This window comes from Sorex araneus, chromosome X, assembly GCF_027595985.1.
Source record: "Sorex araneus isolate mSorAra2 chromosome X, mSorAra2.pri, whole genome shotgun sequence".
Taxonomy (NCBI): Eukaryota; Metazoa; Chordata; class Mammalia; order Eulipotyphla; family Soricidae; genus Sorex; species Sorex araneus.
The window spans coordinates 43,080,986-43,095,228 of NC_073313.1; the positions used below are offsets into that span (position 1 = coordinate 43,080,986).

General features: G+C 43.3%; 1 protein-coding gene across 13 annotated transcripts in view; it reads right to left on the reverse strand.

Annotated features, from left to right (window-relative positions):
* CASK (calcium/calmodulin dependent serine protein kinase) overlaps positions 1-14,243 on the reverse strand; it is a 454,745-nt gene that overhangs the window by 12,995 nt on the left and 427,507 nt on the right. For 8 of the 13 annotated variants that reach the window (XM_055123464.1, XM_055123472.1, XM_055123467.1 and 5 more), the window contains 3 exons: positions 8,471-8,551; positions 8,290-8,370; positions 3,804-4,006 (listed from right to left, as the gene is read on the reverse strand). In XM_055123464.1, coding sequence (XP_054979439.1) covers positions 3,804-4,006; positions 8,290-8,370; positions 8,471-8,551 — 365 coding nt within the window. The remainder of the gene's footprint in view (positions 1-3,803; positions 4,007-8,289; positions 8,371-8,470; positions 8,552-14,243) is intronic. The other 5 variants (XM_055123462.1, XM_055123473.1, XM_055123468.1 and 2 more) reach the window with 1 other exon arrangement.

Genomic DNA, 14,243 nt, shown 5'->3' on the forward strand with positions numbered 1-14,243 from the left:
CATCTCTCATCTCAAGGGATGTTACCATCCTCAAGGGATTAAAAACTTCTGGTTTTCGGACTAGAAAAGCACATAAGGGCAAGTATCTGAGTCCCTATGTAAAAAGCAAAGGGTTAAGGAAGATAATAGGGGACACAGAAGACAATCTTAGGAGCACAACTGTTTTTACAAAATGGGTCCTTGGTTCAGAGCCCAACTCCTGCTTCAGAACACCGAATCCTAATTAGACTTCAGTTACATCTCCTTCTGTGGGCAAAAGCAAACCCCTTTGGTTTCAGCCATCACTCAGTTCTTTTTTCTTTTTGGGTCACACCTGGCGAGGCACAGGGGTTCTTCCTGGCTCTGCACTCAGGAATTACTCCGGTGCTCAGGGGGCCATATGGGATGCTGGGAATTGAAACCGGGTTGGCCGCGTGCAAGGCAAACGCCCTACCCGCTGTGCTATCGCTCCAGCCCCTCAGTTCTGAACATAGCAAATGGAGAAAGCAGCATAAAATTAACATTTAAAACCACCACACTAAATTTTGATTATACACTAGAGCTACTGCGAGTTCAACTCTAGGGGCAGATTATTATTATTATTATTATTATTATTATTATTATTATTATTATTATTGTTTTTGCTGTTGTTGTTGTTAAAGCCCTAGCTTCATTTTGATGATGAAGAAATTCTATCACTTTTGTTAGGTTTGGCTGCCTCAGAGTTTTTCTGGAATATGAAGACAACTCTAAAGACTGGGACCATATTACTAGACAGAAGATGAACCAGTGTCAGGACTCCCAGGGTCATCTCTTTTAGGATGGTGCAATGAAAGGAGGCTGGGATTTACTGTGAAAAAACAAAACCCAGAACAAAACAAAAAGATTCAAATCAACATGGTTTGTACTTGGACTTCACTTTCCATTGGCTGTAAAAGCCTTGGTCAAATCACAATTACATCAAGTCCTGTTTCTTCACTTGCAAAAGTTGATCCTGCTATTTCTAAGTTCAGGGTTAGAAGTACTAATGGGGTAAGGATTAGATATGGAGTGCTATTGCTTGGTAAAATACAGAGTATTATATGAATAGAATCTCTTAGGACTTTGGAAGAGTCCTAAGAGATTCTGATTCTTTTGGATCCTTTTCTTCTGCGTGAATATCCTGACCATGGTTCTCTAGATTTAAACTTCCACCACAAAGTCTTATTATAGAATATTATGAGATAGGCTTTAACTGTTGATAGTCAATTAGAATGGCAAAAATATCACACGTGAACTGGATGAGCTGTGGCAATAGTCATTTTTCAGCTTACATGTAGTAGAGATGGTTAGGAACAGTGTAGAAGTAATAATATTTCAAAAAAAATCACAGATCAATGTTCCTGTCACAGATTGGCGGGGGTGGGGGGCGGGTGTCTGTTTGGATGTACACTGATAAATAAATGTGAACACTTACTGGCTCACCTGCTTACTTTGTATTATCTCCTGACCCAATACTTAACATGTAGTGAGAAGGAGCTCAACGCAAGTTGGATGAATCAAACGGTCCGTGAGATAGAGCAGAAGTCTAACTGGCTTGGTGGGAAAAGGAGGGGAAAAAAGGCAGAAAGTTGTTGGGGCCCTGGACCTCCTGACAGCAGGACGCAGGCCTGGCCCGAGCCTGAGAGAATGAGCCAAAGGCGGAGAAGACGGAGGCCAACGCCTCGTGAGTGCAGCTCCCGTAGGGACACTCAGGGCCCTCCTGGTGGGACAGTCTGTCCATGTGACAGCAGGTCTGGGCGCCTGCGGCCCAGCAGCAGAGCCTGGGATCCTCGTGGTCCAGCAGGCTCGGGAGAGGAGCTGGGCCCGGCTCACCTTGACCTCAGACCACAGGTCTGAAGAAGTTCAAGCTCAGGGAGCAGGACCCAGGTGGCCTGCCCTCAGGGCTGGGATGGTCCTGAGCGATCCCAGTGCTGAGAGGTGGGGGACACAGGAAGCAGGAGAGAAGAATGCAGTGAGCTCATCCAGCGGGGAGGGGAGCAGGGAGGGGGGGGGCGTTTCCAGCCTGGAGTGGGAGGCGCTCTGGTGCCCAGCGCCACAGGTCAAAAGGGACTACTGTGGAGGCCCTGAGGGGGCTGAGGGGCTCCCGCTCAGCTCAGCGGTGCAGAGCAATGCATGACGGGGCGAGGCCGAGGCCACAGCGAGAGCTGGGTGCTAGGAGGGGAGGCGGCGGCAGCAGCAGCAGCGATGGTGGCGGGCGGTGGCAGTGGTGGCGGCGGCAGCAGGGAAGGCAGAAAGCCCTCCCGAGTGGCCCGAGGGAATGCGGGGGTGGGGGGGTTCTGAGGAGCCCTGCAGCCAGCATACTGCTAGAGACATTACTACCAGCAGAAAACGACGTTCAGGTGAAGACCAGTGTGGAACCCAAGGAGAGGATGTCGAAGACCAGGACCAGGATTGAGACTTTGCCTCTAGCCACCCCTGGCCAGAAGATTTTTCCAATCCCTAGTGAGGAGGGATTCGTAGTTAAACAAAAAGCAATCCGTGTTACATATCACATAGTTAGTTCTCTATAGGGCCAACACCAGGCTAAGTCACAACAGGGCCTTCTCCCTGCGGCCGCTCTCCTCCCCAAGCCCCCTCACCAGATCCTTGTGGCCGGGGGCGGGGAGGGGGGGAAGCAGGGGGCGGGGGAGGAGGTGACCCAAGTGCTAAGTCTAACGACCCCATCAACCCCATCAGGCGCTGAGAGACACATGGGTGAACTCACTGGCTTCACCATCAGCATCTTGTCACTAAGCTTGTCAGGTGTTGGGTTCCAGAGGCTCTGGTGACACAGGCCCTGTTCTCCCTTTTGGCGTAGCTAGGGGACAAGTCTCACCGAGTGGCCCCTAAACAGGGCCCTCTCCTGCCTGCGATGGCCTGGGAAGCCTCCTGACAACATGGAACTTGCCTGAGAGGCTCTGGCTGAGCCTTTCAGCAGGGGAGCCCTGAGTCTGCTTATCTGCGGCCAGGGCACCCCGAAACTAGTGCTCAGAGAGCTGCAAATCCCAACTCCTTCCCCTGGGCTGGCAGGCTCAAGGCCTGCTTGGCTTATCCTCAGGGATGCAACAGGAGCTGCTCAGCATTTCAGGGGGGTAAGGCCCCTGGTTCTCTCATTTTCCAGTGGAATCACTGCTATTGCTGCTAGCATAGGATTGACTTATCCTTAAATACATCAGCTAGTCGCCTCCGCAGGGGGCTTGGAGGCCTCCCCACATGCTCCAAAGCCCACCTAGTTTTGGCTCCTTCTCGGGCAGTGGTCTCGGGGAGGGGTAGTAAAGGCCGGGGCCCACCCTGGTGTGCGCCCGCTTCGCCCTCTGACAGCCGGGACCCTGGTCATGCTTGCGCCCACCAACCTATTGCTGTTTCCCACCCCCGCCCCTGTGTCACACCCAGAATCAGCACTGCTCATTGGTGATTAACTTAAGCTGCTGGCAGACTCTCTGAGGGTCCAGTGTGAGCATCCTGCGGTCAGGTCCTGGCAGGATTTCTGGAAGGTGCAGACCCCTGGGGGTCCGGGGCTGTGCTTTCGGAGAGAAAGAAAGCTCCGAAGAGAATGACCTCTGCGGAACTCCACCACGGGTGCACTGCCCTGGGCAGGCCCATTTGTCACAAGGCAGCCTGAACGGTTAGCTAGCCTGTTAGCTCAGGACGCCTTCACGACTGCTACTTTCCTGTCGTTGATGACATTATCACAGTGACACCTCCCCCATGACCTTCTGGAGGCCATCTTAGAGTTTGGAATCTGGGCTGGGCATGCAGGCAGGAGGGCAGGGCCTGGGGAGGGGTGGGGGGCTGCGGGTTACCTGAGGCTCCACATCCAGAATCGCGATGAGCCCCTGCTCGTGGATCTTCCGGATGGTCTCCAGTTTCGTCCCGTACATCGCGTCCTCATGGCTGCCGTACTCCAAGTACTCGTTATTAGAGATGTCCTGCATCATTTGGTCATGGGATACAAAGTAATAATTCTTTCCGTTTTCTTCATCTTTCTTTGGAGGTCTGGTTGTATCTATCGGGTCACAGAGCAAGAGACCTTTAAAAGACTGAACTTCGGACCTTAGATTCTCAACGGATTTACCCGCGCCTAAGCTGCTCTTAAAAGCTGTGGATTTCTGCTTGTTTGTTTGTTTGCAGGTCATGCCCGGTGGTGCTCAGAGGCTATTCCTGGCAGAGGAGGAGTCAATTCTGGTGGTGCTGATGGATCATAAGGGAACCTGGGATTTGCACAGGCAATGCATGCACTCTGGCCATTGAGTCATCTCCCCAGCTCCCAAAGCTATGTCTTCTTTAGTATGTAGCTTGTACCCTGCTCCTACTGCCCAAGTAACTTGGTACAACTAAGTTCTAGAAATCATATTTATCAGAACACTATAGCCAGTTAGTTGTCTGATTTAGTGACTCTTACTGTTTACATGAAACAGATTTCATCAATTCATGGATAAGACAATGAATGACTTATTTACATAACTTACTGCTTATCTTACTGCAACTAGGGATTTATTTTGGAAGTGGGGATTGGGCCACACCTGACTTGCTAAGGGTGTACATATGTACATAGTAGTGTATCGGCCAATAGTATTAGTTCTGTGCATTACTAACAGGTTTAGCAGTCTGCAGAACATATGAAGAAAATGTTTTTCTAGACAAGCAAAGCATAATGGTTTAAATTGCTTATGGTTCAGTGCTCAGGTATCACTCCTGGTGGTGCTTAGGGGACCATATATAGTGCCAGGGATTAAACTAGGGTCAGTCAGCTGCATGCAAGGCAAGCGCCTTAATCTCCTACTATCTCTCTGGTCCAAATACAGTTGGATTTTATGAAGGAAGAAGAGAGTCCCTTATGCCTATTTTCATTTCAATAAATTCATATTAAATAAAACTAAAATTTCACAGTGGAATACTATGCAGCTGTAAGGAATGATGAAATCACACAATTTGCTGCAACCTGGTTTTAACTGGAAGATACCATGTTGAGTGAGATAGGCCAGAAGAAAGATATTTATATGTGGTATATTCAATACTGGAGGAGGTATTGCAGCAAATGAGGTGTGCCTACATCACTCTTGACCCAAAGTTTAGAGAGGTGAAGGACAGAGAAGGAAAGAAATCAAAGGGGATGGAAGAAGAAGAGAAAGGGAAGGAATTTCCAAATAGAAATCAGGGCTTCTGTTACACTGGTGAGTGGGAGAATATATGGCATAGCTATATATCCAAAGCACAGACTCAATAACACTGAAAACATGAGATCTAAGCTGTAAACACTGGAACTTTGCAATGTGCCTATCAAGGTGACAGGTGGTGGGTGGGGGGTAGAGATGGAATCTGGGAACACTGGTGGAATGAAGCTGACACTGGTGGTGGGATTGGTGTTGAAATATTATATGCCTAAAACTCAACTAACAATACACTGTAGCACTGTTGCCCTGTTGTTCATCGATTTGCTTGTGTGGGCACCAGTAATGTGTCCATTGTGAGACTTGTTGTTACTGTTTTTGGCATATCGAATACACCACGAATAGCTTGCCAGGCTCTGCCGTGCAGGCAGGATACTCTCGGTAGCTTGCCGGGCTCTCCGAGAGGGACAGAGAAATCGAACCCGGGTCGGCTGCGTGCAAGGCAAATGCCCTACCCGCTGTGCTCTCGCTCCAGTCCTTAGTCTCAATTGACAATAACTTTGTAAATCACAGTTCTTTAATTAAATAAAGAGTTATGATAAAAAGAGAAAGAAAAAAAACTGAAGATTTTGTTTTCTTTGTCTCGCTAGTCACACTTCAAACTTCAAGGGTTCAATAGCCACATATGGCTAACAGCTACTCTAATGGGCAGTGTAGGTCTTGAACATAGTCAGTAGGAAAGGTTCTGTTGGTTAGTGCTGGTGTATAGCATCTTGCAAAAGAAAGATGGGATAAGCAAAGGGCACAGCACGTGGGCAAATTCAAAGATCTTAAACATGCTCATGATAGTTAGGGCAGGAGATGGCAAACTATGGCCAATGTGTCAAATATGGCCTACTGCTCATTTTTGGCCAGAAAAGTTTTATTAGAACACAACTCTACTCATTTGTTTATATATTGTCTATATCTGCTTTCACACTATAATGGCAGAGCTGAATAGTTGTGACAGAGACCATCTGGCCAAACCTCCAAGTATTTGCTATCAGTCCCTGTACATAATAGCATATTGGCCAATAGTCTTAGTTCTGCACATTACTAACAGGACTAGCATTCTGCAGAACATGCTGCAGAAAATGTTTTTCTAGACAAGCTAAGCATGTACTGTAGCACTGTCATCCCGTTGTTCATCGATTTGCTCGAGTGGGCACCAGTAACGTGTCCATGGTGAGACTTGTTACTGTTTTTGGCATATTGAATATGCCACAGGTAGCATGATGGGCTCTGCCGTGTGTGCGGGATACTCTCTGTAGTTTGCCAGGTTCTCTGGAGAGAGGGACGGAGGAATCAAACCCCAGTCAGCCACATGCAAGGCAAACGCCCTACCCACTGTGCTATCACTCCAGTCCAGACAAACTAAGCATAATAGTTTAAATTGCCTCATTCCTATTTCCCTTTCTCCTTTTCTCTCTCTCTCCCTTCCCTCTCTTTCTGTTCAGTTTTATTCTTCCTTCTGTTCAATTTCCTTCTTCCCATCTTGCTTCTTCCTTACTTGAGGAAGGAGAGTTTTGTACTTCTACTTTTCAGTGTGTATGAGGCCAACGAGAATTCATTCCCATTCCCATCTAGACTCTTGGGACTGACATCAAAAATCTGGATAGCGTGTGGAGAGATGACTCAATGGGCAGGAGCACAGGCTTGCCACGCAGGCAGCATGGACTTAATCCCTAGTACCATAAAGTGCTGCAAACACTGAATCAGGAGTAGTTTCCTAGCACTGCCAAATGTACCCCCCCACAAAGTCCCCAAATAAACAGACAAAAAGGGAATATTTTAAAGCACAACCCTTGCCCTGCACATATGAAAAGCTAAAGAAATGGCATAGTATGTTGACACTGTAGTATTTTTCAACACCTTGGTAGTTAAACATACATGACAAGAATCCAGGACCAAATATTTCAGAGTAAACATAACACAGGTCAGCAATGGTATGGTTTTACAACAGGCTAGATAGCCTGGCAGTGCTCCTGATTTGGAATCAGGAAGAATTGAGATATTTTGGGATGTGGAGAGAGCTCAAAAGGCTGGACATGTAGGAGGTCTAGGTTTGATCTCCAGCACTACATGGTCCCCACGCAGTGCAAGGAAGAAATGCCAAGCACAGAGCTGGGTGTGTCACCCAAACAAGAACAGCGACAACAAAAGAGAGCAAATATTCCCAAGTCTTTTACTAGAAAACTACAGTGGTGTCTACCTGAAATGACATGTAAAAATTTTCTTTTTTGTGAGTAAATCAGACAGAGTTCGGGGTGAGGGTGATATTAGGAAGCCTTTGGACTCTCCAAGTGTGACAACAATGGTTAGGAAGGCATGAAAAAGCCTGGCAGGAGACAGGAGATCTTTATATTTTCTTCGGTTGTTCAAAAACTCATTGTTCTTCAGCTCTTTGCATCTGAAACAAAATCCTAGTCCTTGAAAGCTTTTGGAATTCAAGTGTGTAAACTTTGGAATAAAATCACCGTAATCAAAAAGACAGTGGGAATATGGCCAACATCGATCTAACACCTGTAATGTCTTCAATGATCTCAAACTCTCTCTACAAATTTGGGATTATATCATTTTAAGGCAGAGGAGATGAAGAGGGCAAGAGGTGAAGAATGGGAGAAAATAAGTGGAATAAAAAATTACTACAGGGTTAAGGAGCTAATTAAGTGGATAGGGTGCTTGTCTTGCATGTGACCAACCCGTATTCGATTCCTGGCACCCCATAAAGTCTCTAGAGCACTTCCAGGAATGATCCCTGAGTACAGAACCAGTAGTAAGTCCTGTGTATTGCTAAGAGTGGCCCAAAAGACAAAACAAAACATCTACAGATAAAATACCTCATTTACAAATAAACCATGGATAACACATTGAGATTTAAGCCTGACAAAAGTCAGCAATTTAGGTACTGGCTAAGACAATATTTTCCTAGTAAAGAAAGCAATATAATTATTGAAACTGATTTTTAGGAGGAATAATTCATCTGGGTAATATGACATGCTGTCGAAATAATTAGTTACAGAGTGGATGCCTCCAATTTCATTTTGTTTTTAAAAAAGCTCTTAGTTATATAATCAGAAACCTGTGCAAATTGACAGTAATAAGAAAAATAAGAATGAGAAAGAAGCCAAATGCTTACGTGGAATGGGGTATGCGAACCGATCCGGGTGCTTGGTGATTAGGGTGTTTTTTATGTGTCTTCTCCCAACACCATGCGCACCTGTGTCATTTGTTAAAGAGGTAAATGGAGAATTGTTAATACAAGTCATGAAATAGTCTGAAAATGTGACTAAGTAAGCCATTTATATAATCCAACTTACCTAACAAGACCAGTGTTTTCCTTTTGAATGCTGGCAGTTTTACGACTTCTTCATAGGTAACAAGATCTAATTGATCAAACACTAAAATGCAAACATTTACAAGAAGGGTAAACTTATGGCAGGAATATGTTATCACGACAAAGTAGCTTACTGGCAGAACTACTGTGATGTAAAGTCAAAGCTATGTAAAGATAAACTATGTCTGAAAAATGAGAAATTAAACTTATGATCTATAATGTTCCTGTCCTTTAAGTCCATATAGCCTTTTACAGAGAGAGAGTAAACTAAGTCAGACAACTTTTTGGGAGAAATATCTCCTCTCTAGGCCCATGAAAATGCACTTTCGAACCAGGGGCCTCCAGAGATATGTTGGGCACATGCATTGAAGTGCAAATCTTCACATGCAGTAGCCAACAAATCACCAGAATTCTTTGGAAACCACATGCTGGTCATTTTGTGGCAATGATCAGAAATCAGCAATGCTAAAAAAGAAAAAGGCTACAGAGAGTGATCAATATGAATAAAGCATAGATGCAACTAAAGGTCATCAAGAAAGAAGCCAGCTAGGTTATTTCTAGAGGTGGATGAGGAGGTGTAAAGGCAGCTGGTCTTTCCCTTCTGGGTTGCTCAAGGTAGCATGCTAGTCTTTCAAGCTCAAGGTTTGCCACTATGCTTTCCAAAGCTTTTGAAACAGACATGTCACTGGTTTTGTGGTGACCCAGTTACGATTCTACAGGAGATGAGCAGGGGAACATGCTTTCCTGGGCTCCAAACTTTGTTCACCCGTGTGCAAAAATCAGGAGGGACACAATGGAAAGAAGCATGGAGCAGAGCCTGAGCTTTGCCTCCTTTGCAAAAGGGGAGTTCTCTGACTTTATAGACTGAGAAGAGTTTGAAAAGAGTGATTTGGAAACCTGCCTCTTAAGAAAACTATGACAAAACTTTTTTTTTTTCCTGAGGGGATGATCACTTCTGTTGAAGTGCGAGGTGGTTCAATTCTCACACACATTTGAAAAATCTCACAAGAAAGAGAACATCCTGCAGCTATGTTTGCTGTGATATTTTTTTTTGGTGATCTGTCACCTAAATCTCTGGCACATAATGAAATTTCTTGAAATAAACAGCACAAACTGGATTCCAAGGATATAATAAGGGAATCCGGGAGGCTTCAGTTAAGCATTAGGAGAAGTTTTGACTCCCTGAGATAAAATGGCCAAATGCTTTAGCAACATTTCCCAAAGTGGGAGACGGGGCTACTAGATTGATCCAGGAGGTCAGTTATGCTTTAATTAAATTAATTAAATTTTATTATATGATCATAAAATTGTTATCATAACCATAATGGTATAAATATATATTATATGATAGACTTTCAGATACACAAATTTTATGCAAAAAGGATTGTTATGATAACAATTTATCTGGTGATATATACCATTATTTATAATTATATAAATATATCAAATATATAATGATATTTTCATTATAAACATATTATATCCCAATTTGTACCAGTTGTTTCAGGTGCAGCTAAGAGACTAATGGGGCTCTTTGTTGGCTTAAAAAGGATCAATTTCCAGGGTGGGGCTGCTGACTGATTTTTTTTTTCCTGAAAAGGGAGAGGCAGGCCAAATGAGTTTGGGAAGCTCTGGTCTAGAGTACCAGCTCAGTCCTTAACATTTGTGATCTTCCCTGTAGCAAAGAAGCATAAAATGTGAAATAGGATACTCTGGAAATGCAAAAGATCAGAAACAAACAAAAGCATCATTCCTCAAATATTAAAAAAAACATATATAATATGTTAAAATAGGGTTAGTGCATGCTAATGGCTACTTGTGCTTTTGTTTTCTTGTGCTAGCATGATTCCATAGAGGTTGACTAAAAGTCTTTAAAGCATAGTTTCTAGCAACAGCTAAAACCCAAGAAATGCTTTCTGTGATTTGAATTGCAGACTCACAAAATCTAATAAACACGAGGCTCTCTGTGTGACAGAACAGTCAGACATGCTGTGCTGCTAATGGGGTAATAAGAGTTGCAAAACGAAAAGCACAAGTGCTACAGCATTTTTAAATACCACTTGCCCTATGAGTGCTGTTTCCATCAAGACAAAGTCTGCCTATGAAAGAGGTGTATCAACCAGCTAATGTACTTTATTATCTAAAAATTACCAAATATCTCACAAAAGAGCAAGATAGTGATAGCTCAGAAATCATCTATCTTGCTATGTATATATGCGGAAAAAGTTCTTGCTTTCTGAAAGGTGTAGGTAACTCCTCTATGGGGCCCTACTGTCCATCTGACTGAATGGAGATTTGTCATTAAAAAAAACACATCAAGAATGAGTTAGAGAGCAACAATGAATAGCACAAACAAATGAACAGTTGAGTACACAGCTATGTCTTCACTATGAGTGAGCAGCATGGGAAAGTTATTCTGGTCTAAATGAAATTATCAAGTGGTCACAGAATTGAGAGACAATAACAAAGAATATTGGAAAAGAAGACAAGGGATATAAGGAGGACACTTAAAAGCTGAACTTTAAAAGGTTTTAGGTTGTTTGCTGATTACAAAACTCAAATAAAAGGAAACCATCAAAAACAAAGAGGCATAATCACTCAACAGGTTACTTACATGCACAGAGGCCATTGGGAGGAAGACAGCATGAAAAATGTACAGGGGTCATTGAAATATGGCTTTTAATATATTAGTAAAATAAAAAGTATAATATGCACAAAAGAAATTTTATCATGCAATATTCTCAACACAAGGCAAATAAATCACATTAAGAAACAAATTCATTTTAATAGAAATTCAACAATAACCTTATATAAAAGCCAGTGTATTTTATACACAAGCATCTACATTGAAATTTGGTCTGGGATTAGTTACAAGAACTTTGCTTTATGGAGTGTAGGTGGAGGAGTTTTTCGCTTTTCATGTAGTACCTCTTGGTACTATTTGAAATTCCTAATCCTGTGTGCCTCTTACTATTATCATTATTATTTGTATTGCCAACAAGACAGTGAAAGCATGGGGGACCTTTTGTTGTCTTTAGAGATCACCGTGTTCAAGGAAAAAGTTGTAGATTTTTAAAGTCAAAAGTGCTAATTTGTGGTACCAAGCAAAACTGAAACACATTTATGACTGGCATTGCAGAAATCCTCTCTGATGCTATGTATATATGCAAAAAGGGGCTCTTGGAGTACCTAAACACTACTGCTGAAGACTCTAATATTTAAAAATGAATTAATGAAGACTATTTGCTTCTTTTATTATGGATATATTATTGGCTGGCAATAATTATGGAATTTCAGGGGTATGGGAGTACACCTCTATGTATGTTTAAGACTCCTACACACAAAACCAAAATTTCAGTGGCATCCACCCCACCTCCCTTTCATCCATTCCTTTCACCCTTGTTTTCCTCTGTAACCACGGAGTTTTCACAAACTCTGGGAGTTAGTCTTCTGGGTTTCCAGTTCAATTACTTTAGATATTCATGTTCCACATGAGCAAAAACATCCAGTAATTGGAGACCTTTTTTAAAAAAATGTTTACCTAAGAAACCCGATCTTAAACTGACTTTGGAGGAGCTAGGCTGAGGACATCTCAGTGTCTCAGAAAGATAGTTCTCCTAGCAGTATAACAATGTTTTTTTTCCATGAAACTCATGCATCTGAAAGTCTTTCACACACTGCTGAAAATGTATTTGCTATAAACACAATGCACACCATAATCAAATCAATTCCCAAGGCGTCAGAAATACTGTCTGGCACAGCTTGTTCATATTAGTATGATTTCCTAGTCAACAATTCAATACTTTTAATGTTTGGGTAATTACTTTTCAGTTGAACCTTTCCCATAAATAAGCCTTTAGTATTGACTCTTTAGTATTGATTCTTTGTATCAGTAACAAGTATCTTCAAATAGACTGTCTAACCTCCAATTACAAAGACTGCTATGCAGTCACCAGGCAGCTGATGAGTTTAAAAGTGGACCACGTAGAAAATGGAGTGGTAAAGAGGCAGGGTCCTTAGGGCCATCAACAGTCAAGAGTGGCACAGGAGAAAGTGAGTGTCATGTTACCAAGGCTCTGCTCTCTCAGAAAATCCAGAAGCCGGCTGGCTTTTCTGTGAATTGATGCAATTTTCAAATGAAAAGAACCCATTTAAATGATTTTAAGCACCATGTGTGTGATGAACAGCAAACGTTTTAGGGGTCACACTTGCTAATGATGAGATGGCCACAAGAGTATGTGAGAAGTGGGCTGCATGGTTTGAACAGAATTCTGCGTGAACTAGATATGGGGCCATTCCTGGTGACAGAAATGAAAACAGTCTGAGTATTTTCATTCTTAACAGTTGTAAAGAGCAACAAAATGCTCCTCCTTCACTCTGGCTACAGACAACTCCAGAATTTGATGATAAGGTTTGGATCTTTTCATCAGCATATACTGAATTCTACAATGTCCTAGAGACAAACCATGGGGGGGGGGCTGTACTTAATTTCTCTATAGGGAAAGTCCCCCTCTCCAATTAGGTCTTATAATTGGCATCTGTAATAGCCAGAAAAAATCCTTCAGAAATAGTTTGACTTAGGGTCTAAGAATCCACTTCACTAGTCCTTGGTATTAAAGGATATGGCATTTCAAAGATCTTAAAGCATCTCCCTACTGACAGAGGTCAACAGTATTTCTCTTTTACAAAAAGTTCCTTTGGTGGATAGACTGGGGACACACACCTGGCAGTGTTCAGGGCTTACTCCTGCCTCTGTGTTAAGGGGGGTTACCCCTGGTAGTGCTCAGGAGACTCTATATGGTGCCGCGATTGAACTGGGTCAGCTGCTTACAAGGCAAATGCCTTACCTCCTGTATTGGCTCACTGGCCCTGAGAAATTCTTTATATAGACAATACAGCCTATTTGCAGGAACTTCCATCATAGCTTAAGGCAGAATAGCTGAGGAAATACTTCACTTCCCTCCCAGAACATCTCATCTCTTTAAAACTGAAGGTACTAAGCAAATGGTTCTTCTGAACTTTCTAATGAACAAAATGGAAGAGCTGAAGAATCTTGCAGAGATGACAGGAAGTCCCTGTGAGATGGCATATTTCAGGAAGTTCAGAAAAAACTGGAACTCTTCTCTTGATCAGAAAAATTAAAGAGAGCTCCCCAAAGTGCAGATTTATGGGTCAGGGTGGAGGAGAGGGGAAGGAACCATAACAATGACATTCTGAATAAATCATCACAAATTGGCCTAAACACAAGTTCTACAGAGAGACCTGAGTGACACTGCCTGGACCTAATAAGCAGCGCAGACTCTACTGAAAGAACAGAGGGCCAAGGCGCAGTGACAAATACTGACAGAGAGGAACCAAAAGGAGAAAACAGGCTCTGAAACCCCTGAAGACCGTGGCACACCTTCCCTGTTTCTTGGTTTTAAGCTCACATGAATCAACAGGCATGGGTTTTGGTCAAAAGGTGCAATGTCAAAAGACAAAGCAGGGGCCGGACGATAGTACAGCAGGTAGGGCGTTTGCCTTGTACACAGCCAGCCTGGGTTCGATCCCCGGCATCCGATATGGTCCCTCAAGCACTGCCAGGAGTAATTCCTGAGTGTAGAGCCAGGAGTAACCTCTGAGCATCACTGGGTGTGACCCAAAAAGAAAAAAAAAGACACAACAGGAAAAGTAAGCCTGTTCCTTCTTTCTGAGACTTTTGCCTTCTCCATCAAGGGTGAGAGGAGAACCTTCAAATGCGGTGGGCCTTGTTTACT